The 19356-nt window shown below is 44.2% G+C and overlaps 1 protein-coding gene across 11 annotated transcripts in view; it reads right to left on the bottom strand.

Annotated features, from left to right (window-relative positions):
• The window catches only part of ACIN1 (apoptotic chromatin condensation inducer 1), a 33970-nt gene that overhangs the window by 4108 nt on the left and 10506 nt on the right, over positions 1-19356 (bottom strand). For 4 of the 11 annotated variants that reach the window (XM_027065410.2, XM_027065408.2, XM_053224274.1 and 1 more), the window contains 9 exons: positions 17300-17388; positions 14557-15816; positions 13841-14056; positions 13225-13340; positions 5465-5606; positions 2010-2052; positions 1007-1140; positions 757-909; positions 112-253 (listed from right to left, as the gene is read on the bottom strand). In XM_027065410.2, the coding sequence (XP_026921211.1) occupies positions 112-253; positions 757-909; positions 1007-1140; positions 2010-2052; positions 5465-5606; positions 13225-13340; positions 13841-14056; positions 14557-15816; positions 17300-17388 (2295 nt within the window). The other 7 variants (XM_053224276.1, XM_027065411.2, XM_027065409.2 and 4 more) reach the window with 6 other exon arrangements.

Consider the following 19356-nt stretch of genomic DNA (forward strand, 5'->3'; position numbering starts at 1 on the left):
GAAGTAAAACAGATATGCAAAATACTAAAATAAAAGGCAGAAAACATTAAATGCTTTAAAAGAGGTCCAAATAAAGTGCTCTGGGAATTCAGAACTGCATGCTTCACCTACCTTTCTTTACTTCATGCTCCACAGGAGGGGGCAAGGCCACCTCTACTGAAACCTGGGGAGGTATAGGCGGTTCTGCTTCGGGCTCCTTCTCTTCTTCCTCTTCTTCCCTCTGCCCATTCTCTTGGCCTTCGGCAGGTACTACCTGTAAGTATCAGACAATGGAGGAATTCTTAAACACCAAACTGGCACATTCTTTTCAGCCTCTTGTTCCTAAGAGGGGTGGTACGTTTAACCTAGCATGCTCTCTCAACTAGGAGAAAGATTAAGTTCTCTTCCACCAGATCCTGGGATTATTAATGGTTCAACTGTCATGAGGAAAACTAAGACAGGAATGGGCAAATTTTTTCTGTATATGGCAAGATAATATTTTTAGGCCTTGTGAGTAATACAGTTTCTGTTGCAACTATTCAACGCTGATGTTCTAGCACTTAAGCAGCCAGAGAGATAAGAATAAATTGGTTGGCATAGCCTTGTTCCAATATGACTTTATTACAGACAACAGGTTAGATTTGGTAGTCTGTTGATCCAAAAGGGCAATTAACCCAACCCTCTGCACAGAGGGCAGATTTCCCTTCTAAGACTCCACCTTAGTTGCTTGCTCTGAGTCCACTGCCCCCTCCCGACACTGGGGTGCAGAAGCCTTACCTGGGTGACAGTCCGGCATATTTTCAGCCCCTTGTCATGTGTCCCATCGTCACCATTACGCTCTGTCTCATCCTCAGAGATTCGGGAGTCATCAGCATGAAGATCCACAATAGCCTCCTGCCCCGCCAGGGGTTTGATGTCGGGGATGAGGCTCTGGGACACAGATACCCCCCACCCCGTTACACTGGGCCCGTGTCTACTCCCACCTCAAAGTGTCTCGTCCTCCCTTCCCCGGCTCCTCCCACCTCACCTTGAGTGATTCAGTGGTGATACTGATGGAGGGCTTCTTCTGTGTGGTGGCTGTGCTGGCTCCCCAACGCCGCTTCCGACCAGGCTGGCCCCCCTCTGTGTCACTGTTTCCAGCTGGCACCCCCTTGGTAGCTGCTGTCCCCAAGAAACAGGACCCAACAGTTAGATGGTCTCAGGTCCTCTGCTGGTTCACACCATAACACATACAGATAGCCTTCGACTGGAATTTCAGTAAAAGGTTAACTTAAGGAAATTTTATTTGGGGACTGGGAAACATTGCTTCAGAGTGAACAATAAAAGGACTGGAGCTACTTCCTGACAGATAAAAACTACTAATCTCTAAAGGCAATGAGGGATGGGTAACTAGGGTGGTGTGAAGTTTAAACTTTTAGTGGCAAAAACAGCTAACATACTGGAGAAGGCAGACTGAGAAGGACATATGAATACAAGAAAACACGGCTATGTGATACCAATATCTAAGTAAAGGTAAGACTGTGACATATCTAATCATGCTTCGCATTCATTTTCACACTACGATCTCATATTTAAGTTACAAAGATTTATTACGCTTTTATGGATTTAGAACTTCTTGGTGGGAAAATGTTAAAAATGTTACTGTTTGAGGTGTGAGCACTCTTAAGACTCTCTCTCAGAAGAAAACATAAACTGATAAGCATTATATGGGAATCCCTCAAACCTACTCCTGGTTCTGAGGGTTCAGATACCGGGACAAGGAAATGCATGTAGGGCTAAACAGGAAATGGTGAGACACCTTGCAGTGTGTCTCATTAGTTAAGAAAGAAATGTGACCTAGGAAAAATGACAGGGATTGTCTGAAGTTTTGAATTACAAAATGGCCAAGATGGAAATCTGCTGGGTACAGGGAGTGGGATGGGAAGAGGTGACCCAAGAATGCCATGGAGAAAGAATGGGAACCGATTTCTCTATAAACTCATTTTTATGGTTACTTTTGACCTTTATCAGGGATTTGGGGCTAGACTTACAGACAACGGAGATCTTCCTCTTGAATGATTTGGGCAGCGAGCTCTGTATAGAGAAGAAAAGGGGGAAAAAAAAAGAGAAAGAGACACACCCCACAGAGAGGGGGGAAGGAGGTTAGATGGGGCAGTCTTAGCATAGGCTCCAAAGACACAGAGAGAGAAAGACACAGAGACAGACAGAGACCAAAACAGAAGCGGCAAACGGCAAAAACGAAGCAGAATCAATGCAAGTTAGAGAAAAAAAAAAAATCAAACATCACAGCAGGGAAAAGTCATCTAGTCCATACCACACCTGTGTATTAGCTTAACCAGAAATAAGCTGGAAGAGGAATTGAGGAGCCTCCCAGCCCTTTAAAGGCATTGGTCATGCCCTCTTCCATGGTCTCTAGGGGTCAAGAGGACACCAAGCCCAATAAGGTATGCCCAGAACTGGGTCATCTAGTCCTCTCAGAAAACATGAGGAAACAAGGAAAACCACCTTTGGAATAACTGTCCAGCCTGACACCCACTGACACTGGCAGTGAGTCACTTGGACAGCAGACTGTTAAGACTGTCCGCACCCCTACAGGGCAGCACCAGACCCACTGGAGATGAGGCTCCCTGGTCAACTGCCAGCAGAAAGAATTTAAAGGTGCCTTTGGTACAGAAAGGTTTTTATGATGGGCAGATTGTCCCCAGGGAGCCTCAGACTTTCTAACCACTGTACAGAGCTCTAGCAGAGCCTTCCTGGTTCCTTTCAACCGGGGCTTAAGGCTTAGGGGCTCTGCCAAGGACTAGAAACTCCCAAACCTGCTTTGGAGCAAATTTCTACCCCAAACAGTGGGAAAAAGACTATGGACAGAGCAAAAAGAGGAAGAGAGAGAAAAGGGGATTAGAGCATTTTGAGATTTCAGTGCTTATTTCTGGAAAAACTAAGACCTACCACCCTTCTAAAGGGTAGGGCAGGACCCTCTTGATGAAATCCCCTTTCCCCATCCACCCCCCAGCCCCGTTTGTGTCGTCTAACCAAGTCTCCTTGGTCTCCGTTAAGGGCCAGCCTGACCCCTAGCCGGGCCGCTCTCGATGGGTAAGTTAGTGAGAGGAAAAAAAAAAAAAAAAAAAAAAAAAAGAGGTCTTAATTAAAACAGGAAAAACATGAACCAAATAAATAAATCCAATAAAGAAATCAGAAAAATAAAGAAAAAGAAAATAATTAAAATAAAATATTAAATAAAAAGAAGAAGAAAATAAAGAAGAAAATAACTAGGAATATGACAAATGTTCCAGGTACCATCTCACACCTGGGATCTTCAGTTCAGCCAATCGCACCTCACTGTGTACTGTATCTAGTCAACCGCCGGTCCAATCAGAATGAGCCCTCCCTGCTAGGCGCTGTGCAATTGGTGGGGGGTTGGGTTGGCAAAAAAGGTGGGCGCACGGCGTGGTGGTCAGCACGGCACTGCCAGAGTCCTCCCAGGGGCGCAGGGGGGGCGGGAGGAAAACGTGTGGGGGGACGCTGCCCAGTTTCCATGATGTCAAGACAGTTCACTGGTGGTGGCCAGGCTCAGCGAGGGGTACGGGGGGAAAGGGGGCAGAGACATCAGTCCCAGCCCTGTAGGGGCATCATCTTGCAGTCCCTGATGAGATGGCCTGTGAGTAGCAGGAATAGTCCTGGCCTTTTATCGTGACAGGCAGGCAGGACCCTATGTCCACCAGTGGCAAGATGCAGCAATACCACCACCCAATACTTGGAATCCAGGTGATGACTCCAGAGTCCCTTTCTCCTCTGCCTGTAAATGGGGAGGGGGTCCTCTCACCGAGTGGGATCATGGAGCCTCTGATGAAGGCAGGCTGGGGGTAGTAGGTGGACAGCCCCAGGACCTGGCACACATTCAGCAGCAAGGTCAGAATACTTTTCTTCTGAGAGTTGTGTGTGGCATCTCCTCAGGGACTCCAGCTGAGACAGTGGTTCCAGTCAGGTGGATGGATGAGGCCCTGCCTCCAGGGATGGAGGAGAAGCCGGAGCAACCAACATGCTGCCCTTCACCATGGACAACAGGGACCAAAGGAAAGTCCTTCTGATGAGCAAGTGGTGATACATGGCTGGGCTGTCATCAGCATTAAATCCCTGGGCTCAAACCCTAGACTTCTCTGCAGGGTTCCTAGTCGTCACAGCTTAAGCCGAGAGCCTCCACTTGGAATTTTACAGCATGGCACTGTGATCACAAACATTGACTCTTTAGGAGGTCTTGGTGCCCTAGATGGGGATCCCAACAGTCTGCAGCAAACAAGGCAACCCACAGTCCTCAAAAGGGTTAAGGGCATGTGGGCAGGCGCCCCAGCACTGACACAAGCTCTTCTTGGGGTGTCCCAAATAGGGAGATGATGCAAGTCCACCCCTTTCCAAATGTTTTTTGCTTTCTCAATACAAGTCTCTCCAGAACAGTGCTCTTCTTGGCCCCCTGATGTAAGCAAAGCAGGGAGGCAAAAGGGGGCCCATCACAGGATCCCATATACATGCCCCCCTCTGGCCAAGACACCTGGATAGCAGACTCGGCTCTGATTGGGCAGCTCAGTAGCAGCGGGTGGGTCCAGAGGAAGAGGCGGCATCAGCGATTGGCCAGTTGGGCAGGGTTTTATTTTACGGGCGGATTACCGTACATGAGGTACTTGGACAAAGTTTTACGGGGAAGAAGGACCTTGTAATAAATAATATTCTGCACATCAAATCACTTTCACCGGCCCCCACCCCCGCAACACACACCAAAGAAAGGCTACACACACGACAGTCCCTCCCATCCTGTTAACCCACTCCCAAACCCAGCTAACTCCTTCTCTATTACTTTAAGAGCCAAGAAGACTTCGCTGGCTCCGATGGGGGGAACCCCCTGAATTGGGTGCAGGACACAAGATAATATATATGCCAAAAAAAGGAAGCAGAGGGGTCAGAGAAATGGAGAAGGGGCCTCCGGGCTCACCCAAGTGCTGGCTTAAGTAGCTATATCTCTGCAATATGACCACTAGAGGGCAGAGGAGGAACAAAAATTCCTCAGCATGGCTGGTCAGCTGAGAACCACCACAGCCCACTAGATGGCGTTGAACTCCCACAGGCTTTTAAAAAGGAGGGAAAGCTAACAGTTACTACAGGGAGAAGCTAGAGAGGGTAGCAGGAAAAGCTGGGCCTGGGTCTTAGATAAAGGGCCATTAATTGACGTTTCCTTTCGTTACAAACTTCCAACAGTCTGCACTACACTACTTCCCCAACAGGAAAAGGGGAACCAATGAGCCCTGTCCCCATCACAAGGGGTCTCCCTTGCTAAACCAGCGAATTCTCCCTTGGCCCTTATCCTGATCCAAGTCTGTCTAGTCCCTTCTTTTTAAAGCTATCCCACTGTGTAAGAGGGATCATCAAAGTGGTCTACTCTCTCCCCTAGGCCCGTTCCTGCCCGCCCACCCCAACAGGTGGCTTGGAAATTTACCTCTTTCTTCTCCTCATCTTCGGCACTGCCCTCTGGGCGGTCATCATTGCTGACTTGGTCTGCAATAGGCACGGGGGGTTCTGGAACCTCATTTTCAGGTCTGTTTTCACTTGTGTCCATGGTCACTTCCTCCTTCTCCTCACTGACAGTATGGGGAGAGGTACGGAGGGAAGGGCAGGAAAGAACCAAGGGGAAGAGAGAGCAAGACGTTAGGTTTTGGGTCAGGAAACCCCCATGCCTCATCACTTGGGTGGGGTTGGGAGGGCTGCTTTTCAGATCAGACTAGAGACCATGCCCCCACAGGAAAAGTGAGAAACTGTTTTCTTTGGGAAAAGAGCACAGATTGTAGCATCCACATCCACTCACTGCTCAGATAGGATAAAGGTGTGATGAGTGAGGTCAGGACTCCCAACTGTTTTTAGGTAATTCACCAGAGTACTCTTATATGGAAAGGAGTAACATCCCTCTCTGAAACAGTCCCTCAAAAGTCATTGTGATTTGCCCACAATCCTGTGGCCTCCCTATCCCCTGGCCACAGGCATCTTTAACAAAATTGCATGAGAAATTAAAGGAAGCTTGACTGCTTAAAAACACGAGAAAGAATGTCCGTGGCTGTGGCAAATGATTCCAACCTTGTGTTTATTATAATCAACTGCTTAATAAAACCTACTGACCCACAGGATCTGGAAACATCAGGAATGGAGAAATTGTGGGGGAGGGGGCTGCAGGGAAAGCAGGGCTGATGAAGGTTCAAGCTTCAACAAGGACCCTCTGTCATCCAAAAAGAAAAAGCTACAATTGCTGGAGTTTGAAAGCTCAGAGAAGAATCAGGCCACTTTTACCTGCTCAGAGGTGTAGGAATTGTTCTTATATTCGGCTTTCGCCCAGTTTCTCCCACTCCCTCATTCCAACTTCCAAGAGATAAAGAGAGCAGGCCTCCTAGTCAAGACACACCCTCCCCCCACACCATGTATCGCCCCCCCAATATTGAATCCCCCTACGCCCACTCTGAATCACACAAGTTAGCTCCCATTTCAGGCAATGAATCCCAGAGATTCACTTCAGATAAACTATCTTTCTATCCCCTTTTTCTGTTTTCATCCCTAACTTCTATCTCTAACCTCACCCTCACTACCACCAAACACTGGGGTTCCCAGTGTTTGGGTTCCCCCAAATTAAGATGAGCAGGAGCCTAAGACTCAGGAGAGGGCAAACCAAGCCCCCCACCGATAACCACCACCAGAAAATTCAGCATTCCCAACGGGCTGACTGACACTCAGAGGTCAGAACAGCCTCCCCAGAGCAGGCAGGGAGGGATGCATGGGAAGGGGGAGGGGAAAATCGGAACTGTGCCCCCAGCTAACCGGCCCCCACAGAAACACGCGATTCAACTGCCTAAATCTAAAGAAAAGACTTATCCCAAAAATACCTATTTCCCACACGGAGAGGGCAAGTTGGGCCAATTAGAAATCAGGCAGGAAGGACAAAGAGGGAAAGCAGAGTGATTGAAAACAAACCAAAACGAAAGACGGAATGAAAGCCATGGGGAAGAGAAGGAAGATGAGGTGGGCTAAAGTGGTGGGGTAAAGGGATACATGGAAATGTGAGGCTCTCACCCTTCTTTGCTTTCTGATAACATGATTTTTTTTCTCCCCCTGGAAGTGCTGTTTATCCCTTTCTGGAATGGAAGAAATAACAAAAACCAAAGAAAAAAAATCCTAAAAAATTATAAAAAAAAAAAAAAACAACCAAAAAACCACAACACCTTCCTTGTCCCAAGAGCCCACCACCTCCTCCCCAGCCACCCGATCCAGAGAGAGAAAATCGAGATGCAGCAACTGGGGATCCAAAAAATGGTAAATGGAAGGGGAGGTGGTGGTGGTGGTGAGGGGAGGCTAAAATAGATCTGGCTTTTAAGAGATAAGCGTTAAGTCCTCACGGCAAACCCCGAGTTCGGCTGGATTGGTCTCTCTGGAGAAGGAGGAGGAAGAGGGCCAGGCTGCTGGTAGTGGCTGGCTCTATTGTATTGGCGGAGCGGCGGCGATCAGCCGGAGACATGCAGGGGAGCCATCTTGCCACTTACCCAGCAGCCCGTGTGTGCGGATGGGGGAGGGCCCTGCTGCAGCAGGGGAGGGGAAAGAAAAAAAGGGAGGGCGCTGAGTGAGCAAGGTTCTTATCCTCTGGCAGGCCACAGGGAGCTCACTGCTGGCTCAATAGGCCTGGCCTTTTTCCTTCTTTTCTCAGGTTACAACAGCTATCCAGGCCTATCCCCACAGGGAGAGGGTGCGCTCTCCTTGTCTTCCCAGGGGGAGGAGGAGGGGGCTGGGTGGAGAGGGCATACAAAGTTACAGCGGCTTGCTTGGAAGATTCCAGAGAATAGATGGAAGGGAAACAGCAGAGCTGGGAGTGAAAAATGATTAAAGGAAGACAACAAAGCCAAAGTTGAAAGAGACACAGAATGGAGGGTCCTGAGCAATTTTTTATGTGTCTCCCTCCCCCCCCCCCATCCTAGAAGCCAGTCAGCTGTTCATGGCAGGGAGGTGGGATGAGAACTGGCACTATCCAATCACTATAGCAGCTAGCTAGCTGCTCACCCCAAGCAATGACCACGTGTTATTACTCCAACCTGTCCTTTCTCTAGGGATGGTGGGAGGAGTGGATAGCAGAGATAGTTCCTTTTTGAGTTACCAGTAGAGAGGGGGAGAGGTGTCTCTAAAGAGATGACAGACAACTTTGTTTCAAAGAGTCTTTAATAAGGTCACCCTTCCCCGGGGTCCACTGGAGCCAGAAAGGAAAAGGATAAACAGGGCAAGGGGGACCTTGGGTAGCTGTAGCACGAAGGCCACATTTTGGAGCAAGGACTCCAAGGTGAAGGCTTGAAGTAGATGAGAAACTGAAGACAGCAGTTACCTGGGGCAGGGGTGGGGGGATATCTGTTGGGTCGAAAGCGTTTAGGAACTAAACAGAAACTATTAATCATGGGCATCTTCACCAGACTACATGTGAAATAGGAAGCTGACTCTAACCATTCAAAGAAAGCACTCAGGAGATGTTCAAAAACACTGCTTTGTTGAATGCAAAGGTGCTCCTTTTGTGTCCTAGTGGCAGCAGAGGTTTAACACTAAGACAAGCTCCTGGGTACTTAACCAAAAGCTTGGTATTATCTCATCTGTAATACCAGAGCTTTTAGCTAGGAATAAAACTTACTCCCCAATGCTTAAAATCTCATACATGCCAACCACATGCTAAAGTGGTCATGTTTACACATTACACATTTCCTTTCACTTAGTGGTCCTTGTCTGCCCAGTAAGACTGAGAGCTCTGCAGTCAAACTGGCTAGGGCCTAGTCATGGCCTGCCCCAGCTCCCATAAAAGTTCTGTGATTTTGGGCAAATCTCTGATTCTGTGTATCTCTTTCTTAATCTGTAAAGTGGGGATAACAATAATACCTATCTCATGGAAGTGTGATGAGTTCGCCCTTAAGAGTCTGGCTTGGATGACTTTTGACTCCAAGTCAAGGTAAAGATATACATAAACACATGTACATTTAATAGGTCATTATCTCATTTGATGCCACCTATGGAACTTTTTCTGAGTTTTCTCAAAGAGTAGACTGCTTTTTCTCTGACGTGAAGGTATTCGGTAGTTGGTCTGACAGGTTTTCAGCAAACACCTCATCACTCTGTATAATAACCGCTGGTTGACTTGCCCCTCACCTCCACCTTGCAGGGTTCCTCAAGGTCAGGGGCTACATCCCTAGCCCAGGGCCTAACACAAAGAAATGCTCCATAAATATTTAAGACTGTCACTGGGGGTACTAGGAGGACATTTTAATAATTGCTTGCTGAGTGGCACCTGGGTGGCTCAGTCAGTTAAGCATCTAACTCCTGATTTCGGCTCAGGTCATGATATCACGGTTCAGAGTTCGAGCCCCATGTTGGGCTCTGCGCTAGCAGCAAGGACAACTGCTTGGGATTCTTTCTCTCTCTGCCCCTCCCCCACCCCCCAAATAAGTAAATAAACATTAAAAAAAAAAATCATTGCTTGCTGAACTAAAAGTTTTCTTCCTCTTTTTTTTAAAGCTCTATGCCCAATGTGGGGCTCAAACTCTTGACTCCAGATCAAGAGTCACACCCTCTACTGACTGAGCCAGACAAGCACCCCTAAGTTTTCTTCTTAAAAATTACTGTAGATGGAATTCCTACAGAAAACGTTACCTCACGAAGAATGTTAGCTTCCAACATCCTCAGATAAATGTTCCCTGTCCATCAAATGTCCTAAAATAGTTTGGACTGCCAATATGCCTCTCCAGAAGTGGCTTCCTTGGAGGAAGAATATTTCTTTCTTGGAAATTCTATCTCATTTTTTCAAGAATAAGAATTTTACCATGTTATCCTTGGCTTTCTTAAGACACAGTGAGTTTGTGCCATCTATTTCCCCACAAAAAATTCTGTGGGATCCAAGATTCCCAAGACTTTATTTTCATAAGAAAAAGATGAATCCTTCGAATTGCCCCCCAAAGGGGCTCAATCTACTTGCGGGCCCAGTCCCAAAACCTTGTTAGCTACTTGTCAGAGCCCCATGCAGCTTTTCTTTGTAGCTCCTTTTAGACAAAAAGCATCCAGGCATCTCCCTTCCCACATCAAGTTCTTGCACAAATATTTCTGAGATCTTTGAAAAATCTGTGAAATTGCATGGGGGCTGGGGGTCGGAGATATCTATCTATAATTAAAGAGCACACAAAGCATTTGTAGGCCAGAAGAACCGAACTACTTGGAGACTAGTAACATATTATATAGTTCATATCAAGAGTCAGAGAAACTGATGGGAAAGGAAATTTCTATAGGCATACATGTCTCAATTTTAGTTACTGTAGAACATTCATGAGCTGAAGACCTGATATGAAACTTACTAAGAAATAACGGGATGTGACTACTCCCAGGCAGTGAAACTTAAATACATAATCCTGTAGGAGCATACTAGTTCCAAGATAACCAAGAACAGAATGATTTGGGGAGTTATGTCTTTAGATCCTCATTTCTCAGTGAGCGAACGCTATTGAGAATAATACATTTTACTTTTTAAAATTATGCATCATTTGCATACTGGCACTGTAGGTCCCCTGGAGAGTAACCATTACGCTGTCATACTGGCTTAAAGGACCATTTCCTTCCTTCATACTCAGGCAAGCCAAAAGTCCAAAACTGCTATTGCCTGCAAGGGTTGTGTCCTCAGGAAGGTTGTATTCAGAAAAATTCAAGTTTGAATTAACTACTGCTGGATGATACAGCTGCCCACACGAAAGTTCTTATTTCTCCTCTATTTTTTTAATGTAAAAGAGAGTAGCATTATTTTCTGCTGTCTGAGGACATTTTTGTTATATCCATAGCAGGCAAAGATTGGATTTTGGAACATAGCCCAAACGAAATAGGACTGAGGGCTCACAAATTACTATTCCAAGCAATGACAAGATACCTTACCTCATAAATTTAGAATTCCTCAGGACACAATCAGAATGGATTTAACAAAGCACGGAAAAAGTTACGCAATTTCTTCCAGGTGCTGAGAGGTCCATGAAGTCTTTTTTTTTTTTTTTTTAACATTTTACTGAATCAACAGGCCCTAGCTCTCTTGTTGAGACACACTGGAAAACCAAGGTTAAGCCACAAATAGTCTTTTCCATTTAGCACTGCTGATCCCACTTTTAAAATTGGCCAGGGGCCCCAGTGGTCACCAGGCTGAACACTAGGACTCTAGAGGGGTGAAGGACTAGGAGGAGTGTTGTGATTCGGTTGAGCCTCCAGAAATGTAGGCAAACTTTTCTCAAAGATTCATTTATCAAATCCAATGCCAGAATAGCCTACAGGTTTTGGCCGTTGGGCATATCTTTTTATTAGGCTGCTGAACAGACCGTCTGGAAGACAGGCAGAGGGAAAGTAAGTAAAGGGGATGTGTGTGTGAGTTACTCCTGAGGCCAGATTGCATTTCTAATCTATAGGCTGCTCCACTGAAGCTTGCCTAGGCAACAATGGACAATGTCAGTATTTGCCCAAGGTGCCACTTGCCTATCACCTTGTTGGAATCAATGTAACTAGATTGCTTGCCTCAGTTGTAAAATGAAAGATCAAAGCCACCTTTATGTGGGGAGAAAAACTCTATATGACTCCAAGCTTCACTTGTCCCAGGCTTACATGCAAAAGTACAGAAATAAAGATGTTTCAAAATGGCATGAAGTGCCGTTTTGTAGCCAGGATCTCACAGACCAACTGAATATTAGGGCAAACAAAACCTTTTCAGAAAATTACTTGCCTCTCAAGGTGCATAGGAGGCAGTTCCTCAGGCCCAATTAGTAGCAAGTTGTCAACACCTACTTTGAAACTGCCATTACACAAAGGACATGCTGTACCCCCCCATGGGATGGGGTAGAGGAGGGCAGGTATTATCTCTGCTTGATGGATATGGAAGGGAAGCTGTCACCCCATTTCCTCATCGATGGTGTAGCTGGGGAATCCTGAACACCTTCCAGAATCCGCTGGGTTTTCACTTTATGGTCCTAGAAGAAAAACCCCTCTCCAAAGGATAACGTACCCATCCCCAAAGGGAAAAACAAAAACTTTTCAAAGTCGAGTGAACTTTTGACATTCAAACCAAAAAATGGCCACAAGATGGCAGCAGAGGCAAGACCATTAGACTGAACAGCAGCAAGGGTATATCCCAAGGCAAAAACTATACAGATAAAGAGTACGAAACTAGTATTAAAGTCATAAGGAAATGAGGTAATCAATCGCCTGCCCACCACCCTCCAAAATCTGAGGCAAGATAGTCCGAAACTCTCATAAGAGAGTAAATTATTAGACTTTTCCATAAAAGGGAAAATCATACTGATAGTATTAGTGTTAAAACGACATAAAACCAACATGGAACAACTTTAGGTCAACTGTCTACACAGGATGTTCACTAAAGCAGTACAGGATTCTTGATGTCCAAAAGCTAAGCAATCTTATTTCCACAATGCTTTGCTTTTCATTTCCCATGGGACTCTGAAGCCAGGAATTTGGGTTCAAATGCTTCTTAATTTATAGTACCTAGCTCAGAATACTGAATGATATACCTGTTCTTACCTGTATTTTTCTAAAAATAAATACAAGGAATAAAAAGTTCAAATTATATAAATGGTAAAAATCAATCCAAGGGTCTTAAGGGGCCCCCAAATAAACTTCTGACTTCCTTCATGTACACTTCATATTTTGCTGTATCGTATCCAGTAAAAACTACGATGGATTATGCTTAATAAAAAGACAGCTAACAACCAGGGAAAACAGCGAAAACTCAAAAGCAACCCCCCTGTGCCTTTCTCAGTAGACTTTTGATATCCTTTATTAAACTGTGTTCCCAGGCTCAGATGTAGCTGGAAAATGTGAATTAAAGATTGAGTTAAGCTGACCTGAGTCAACTCCCTCACTGTCTTGAGTTTGGAAACCAAAGTCCCTACCGCCTGTTCCTTAAAGGACCTAACTATTTTGGTCAGAGGATCCCAGAAATGGGTTTCCTTATGCTCTAACCACCACTTTTCAGACTACCTTAAGAATTCTGGTGGCAGCTCTTAATGTAACAACTGAAACCTAGACTTTGTCCAGATAAAGCTCTGCCTTCTGTTTTAAAAGGAAACTAGGACTGCGTAGTCGAAGAACCCCAGGGAGTGAAGAACTACCCCTCACTCCCAGTTCCTTGTTATACCCCAGACAAGATCGATTACTTACACAGTGTGATGAATCCTTTCTGATTCTGGTAGGTGAGAAGTCTGGGTCTCTGAGGTTTGGGGCTGTGTGGCAGCTGGTGGCTCTGCCTCTTCAGCTTCACACTTCTTTGGGCTCCCCTGTCAGGACAAACATAGCAAAACAACATAGCAACGTACTTAAATCTGCTTGGTTCCTTTTCTTTAACCTGGAGCTGGTAAAAGGCAGAGCAGGACTTACACAGTAGCAGCTCCACACTTAGCCCTATATATCTTCATTATTTTAGTTTAGAAAGTGGAATGGAATGCCACTTCAAGAATTTCTATGCCAGCAATCATTTTATTAGAATTTTTTTGAGAGAACTGAGAAAAGGCTTCCTTTGGGGCAGAAAAAAAGGAGACATTCTACAGAAGTGACTCTGGGAGCCCTAGAGATGAGAACCTTGCTGCTTAGCCTCACATAGAGCTTTCATGAACCAGGGAGCCGGAACGGAGTTCAGTGGAATCTTCCATGTATCCCCAAATATCAACGTTTCTATCGAACCTTATCCAGACCGACCTTTCAGTTTTACAGCTAACACAAAAGGGAAAATCATGCCTAATCCTCCATCTCCCACTAGGGAGGGGGCATAACAGCCTACCCGCTCAGGTTGTAACCTCTGGGTCACATGCTTTTCGGCTGGCTCAGGTTGGCTTAAACGCCTCATTCGAATAGAGGATGAGGTGGAAGTCCTCTCCTTTGGCTCAAGGACCTGCAGTTGTGGCACTGGTGGAGTTGCAACCTCCTGACCAGAAGAGGGATCTTTGGTTTCAGTGTAGCTGGTGCTGCTGTCTCTGGAGACTCCAGGGCTCAGAGACTAAAGAAATGAAGCACATAAAGCAAATTATTTTATATGATTATGTATTTAGTACATCACTGAGTTTTCCAATTTCTGCTGACTCAGTTTAATACTTTAGACCCTTCTGTCTCTTATGTTTATTCCTGTTTGAGTTAGTGATCTCTTGAACTTCCTAGCGTATTTGCCAAATTATTTATTAAGTCCCAACTAAGGTGCTGAGATGCTGGGATACTAGAATACACACGTAAAAAGGCATGTCCATGTCCTCAAGTTTACAGTCTAGTGAAGAAGACGGGTAAATGATTCAACTTCAGAATCAAAGGGACTCAAAAAATGAAAAAGAACTTAGGGATCAATGGGTTGAAAATCAGACTCAGAGATGATAGGAAAGTGACCTGGGGAGTAAAAGTAGTTTTTCCCATTCCTGCCAGGAATTATAATAGGTTCTCCTGGGGTTGAAAAACACTGGAGTACAAGATAAAAAAACATCAATGCACCCAAGATTCTCCCACACTTACTTTTCTGCTGTTGCTTGACGCTGAACGGGAACGGGAACGTGACCTGGACTCTGACGTTGATCTGGAGTCCATCTCAGATCTACCACGAGGGTTGGTGTGAGTACGTGCCCGAGATCCATCTCTCTGCTTGGATCTTGGAGATGAGTGAGATTGAGAGCCTGAGCTGTCAGGAGAGCGGGATCTTGATCTAGAACTGGAGGATGAAGAGGAGGACCGGCTTGAGGATGAGTCAGCTGACTGTTTCAATCTGTGGCTTGGGAGAAGAGTATGAGAAGCCCTTCTGCCTTCCTTCTGTTCCAAAGACAGCTGTTTCAGAGACTCCTCAGTGATCCCTTTGGCCGGTGCTAATTCCTCAATTTTTAGAGGGAGTGGTTGAACAGATTTTTCTGACTCAGTTTCAAGACCCTTCTGGGTTGAGCATTCAGCTAGTGTGCTTTTCTGAACTAGAGGCAGGACACTCTCCTCTGGCACTTTCTCTGCTAGAGATTCTGCTTTGGTGTCTGCAAGACTGGACAAAGGAGACAGGCCTCCCACCAACTGGACAGTATGCTGAGATATTAATAGCTCCCTGGCCTCAGCATCTGTATTATGAGGAGATAGCTGAATGAGGACAGGGGGAGCTGGGCCTTCCATTGGCTCTATTTCTTCTTCACTCTGGAGTTGTGTATTAGATGGTGGAGAAGATGCTTCCTTGGTAAGTAAAGGTGGGGGAGTTTCCTCCTCACTGGCATTTTGCTCTGGTTGTAGCACAAGAGGGGCCTTCTCCAGATCTTCAGTCAGTCGCGGAGGGGAAGGGGATTTCGATTTTTCCTCGAAGCCTTTTAAAATTTTTACTTCCTTTTCTTCCTCCTCAAGAGAAGAAACTGTTTTCATCTCTTTCTCCTGCTGATGTCTGGCCATATGACTTCTTCTGGCCTCCTCCTGGGACCTTGTAACTCTCCCTCCTCTCTCTAACCCCTCCTGTTCCTGGGATCTTATGGTTTGGGATCTCTCATCTATCACCTCCTCTGGTTTTGCTCTGGGTATCTCTTCCCTCTCTTCTGTTTCCTCAAACTGTTTCAGGACTGGTACATCCCTAGATTTTTGTCCCTCATCATCTTCTTCCTCTTCCTCATCTTCCTCCTCTTCCTCCTCCTCTTCTTCTTCCTCCTCTGTTTTCAAATTTCGATCTGCTCTGACCCGCAGATTTCTGGAAGGTGCCTCTTGGTCCTCTTCCTCTTCAGCAGCCTGGCTGCACTCAGAGAGTTTAGCTGCTCTTGCCTGAAAAAAAAAAAAAAAAAAAAAAAAGTTATTTGTTTATTTATTTAAAGTAGGCTCCATGGCTAACGTGGGGCTCAAACTCACAACCCTGAGATTAAGAGTCACATGCTCTACCCACTAAGCCAACCAGGTGTCCCGGAAAGGAAAGATATACAATAGTTCCAAGTATATTTGCTCACTATCAACAGAGGAGAAAAAGTATCTCACAAGATACACATAGGAAGGAGAAACTCAAAGACATGTGTTTTCAGCAACATAAACAAGTGTCTCAGTAAACAAGCATGACTTATCGAGCTGTTACAGGAATCAAAATAGTGACCAAAAGGAATACAATAATGAAACTGCTACTAGTTTTTAGTTTCAAGCTTTAAAAATAAACTGAACGTCTTTGGACGCCTGGGTGGCTCAGCTGCTTAAGTGTTGGACTTCAGCTTAGGTCATGATCTCACGGTCTGTGAGTTTGAGCCCCGCGTCCGGATGTGTTGACAGCTCAGAGCCTGGAGCCTGCTTCAGGTTCTGTGATTCCCTCTCTCTCTGCCCCTCCCCTGCTCGCACTGTCTCTCTCTCAAAAATAAACAAACATTAAAAATAAATAAATAAAAATAAACTGAACATCTAGAAAGTAGCAGGGCAGGTGGGGGAACTGACGTAACATCACTTAATGTAATTATTCTTATCGTTTTGGTATATTTAATTTTTTCCCCACTTTTTTTTTTCCATACTCATAATTATACCACAAATATCCTTTTGTATTCTGCTCACTTAATACTGTATCATATGGCTTTAAAATTTTTTTGTTTGTTTTAAAGATTTTAAGTAATCGCTACACCCAACATGGGGCTTGAACTCACAACCCCGAGATCAAGAGTCATATACTCTACCGATGAAGACAGCCAGGTGCCCCTGGCTTTAAAGTTTTAATTAAATAACTGTATCTTTTCTAATAATGTATTTTAGAAATACAGACCAGCCTGTTAATTTTCACAATTAAATTTTAATTTTTATATATTTGCTTAATTTTATATATTTGCTTCTATGCAGATTTGCTTAGAAATCTGAACATCAGAGCAGATCTAAATTAAAAAAAGCAGGGTGGCTCACTTGGTTAAGCGTCCGACTTCAGCTCAGGCCATGATCTCGCGGTCCGTGAGTTCAAGCCCCGCATCAGGCTCTGAGCTGACCGCTCAGAGCCTGGAGCCTGTTTCGGATTCTGTGTCTCCCTCTCTCTCTGACCCTCCCCCGTTCATGCTCTGTCTCTCTCTGTCTCAAAAATAAATAAATGTTAAAAAAAATTTTTTTTTAAAATTAAATTAAAAAAAACCAAAGCAAAAAAAAAAAAAAAAAAAGATAAGAGACGAGAAAGAAGATAACTACAGAAATCTAAAGAGACACCAACTCTGAAAAAGTCTGAGGAAGAGAAGGAGAAGATAGCCAAAGCAATACCCGAAGAGGTGATAGATGTTTTAAGAGATATTTGAATTACCTGTCTGACCCTGGATGATCGTCTTTCTCCTTTCCTTGGTTTATCATCATCAGATTCACCTTTCTCTTCAGAAATAGAGGAGCTTTTTCCTATCAAATGAAAGAAAATCAAGTCAGACTCAAGCATAAACACTCGTTCAAGGCTGCTTTCTAAAATTCAATCAATCATAGCATATGAGTGGGGCGCCTGGGGGCTCAGTTGGTTGAGCGTACAACTTCGGTTTAGGTCATGATCTCACGGTTCATGAGCGTCAGGGTCTGTGCTGACAGCTCAGAGCCTGGAGGCTGCTTCACATTCTGTGTCTCTCCCACTTCTCTCTGGCCCTCCCCTGCTCACACTCTGTCTCTCAAAAATAAATAAACATTAAAAAAAAATTTTTTTTTAAATCATAGCGTACGAGCTAGCCAATATATATCTGTATCAATTTCTTTGACTTCTAAGCAGAAGACCATATCAAGTTCTAAGACTCAAGGTCTTATTGATAATTCCTGCTATGCATGTCTGGAATATTTTCAGTATCTCAAAGCCGATTCACAGATTACAAATAACTCAAATAAATATATGTAAAATAACTACCAGGGGCTTCAAACTGTTTAGCAGGGATGTACAAATACAAAGTATACTTATTTCTATAAAATGTTTTGTCACCATTTTTCTGGATTGCCTGACAAACCAGTTTGTGAGACAACAATCTCATGAAATAAGTACTTAAATGAATTGTTTTCAGGCCCTAAGTTTCTAGAAATTACTTCAAGCCCTGCACAGGGCTTTAGAAATGGGCTATAAAGAGCTCAAGGTAAGATTTCTTTTTGGAAGGAAAAATAAGTTCAAGAAAACTTGAAAACCACTAGTCTAGGTCATTTCAAAAGAACTCCATGTAAAGCTGGAAAAAATTTCATTCATATTCCACAAAGGAAGGTAATGGTACATAAATCATTTAAACAATCTGAGTCTCAATGTCTTAACTAAGAAAAAGGCAGAGATGGATCAAAAGATTTCTAAGTTCCCTACCAGGATTAAAATATTACACAGAATACAATGCAAATATCGATGAGAACCACCTTAGAAAGCAGCCTAAACATTATTCCAGATACTTAGGTAGATTGGGCTCAATTTTAATATAGTACAAAACCTAAATGATCCATAAAACCATCTCCTACACTAAAAGTATTTAAATTGGTGCCAATAAAGCAGATGGTGTGAGGTCTAATTCAGTCTTCTTATTTCTATATCCCAACAATTTGGGGCACCTGGCTGACTCAGTTGGTAGAAAATGTGACTCTTGATCTCAGGGTCATGAGTTCAAACCCCGCATTAGATGCGGAGCTACTTAAAAAAAATAAAATAAATATATACCAAAGAACTAAAATGAACTAGTCTTTGCTTCTGTAACTGTAAGAAGAAACAGGGGCACCTGGGTGGTTCCTCTGGTTACACATCCAACCTGCTCAGGTCATGATCTCATAGTTTGTGGGTTCGAGCCCCTAATTGGGCTCTCTGCTGTCAGTACAGAGCCCACTTCTGATCCTGTCACCCTTTCTTTCTGCCCCTTCCCTGCTTGCACTTTCAGGCTCTTTCAAAAATAAACATTAAAAAAAATAAACATAAAATGAACTAGAAGACTGCACATATTTTGTAAAACTTTACTCCATCATCACTTGACTAATAAGATCTCTGAATATATACCATTTTACATCTGGGTTAGTGAATAAACACCTGCATTATGGGTATGTGGTTAGGATATATAATGACAGGCCAGACTCTCTAGCAAACATCTGAAGGATAATCTGTAGGAAATTAATAAATAATGTGATTATAATAATCAAAAGGAATTTAGTAATTAAGTGGCCTGAAATAGGTTAAATTACAATTTGAATAAACCAAAAAAAGATTGTTTTCCATTAATTTCAGATAAAGCTCCTTTACAAAAGTTTAAAAGAAAGAAGTTATTTTTGTAGTTTAACAAAAAAAAAAAAAAAAAAAAAAAAAAGGCAGAGGCTGGGGGCGGGAGGGCTGAACAGGCAGAGCACAGAGAACTTTTACAACAGTGAAAATAC

The sequence above is a fragment of the Acinonyx jubatus genome, chromosome B3 (genome assembly GCF_027475565.1).
Source record: "Acinonyx jubatus isolate Ajub_Pintada_27869175 chromosome B3, VMU_Ajub_asm_v1.0, whole genome shotgun sequence".
NCBI lineage: Eukaryota > Metazoa > Chordata > Mammalia > Carnivora > Felidae > Acinonyx > Acinonyx jubatus.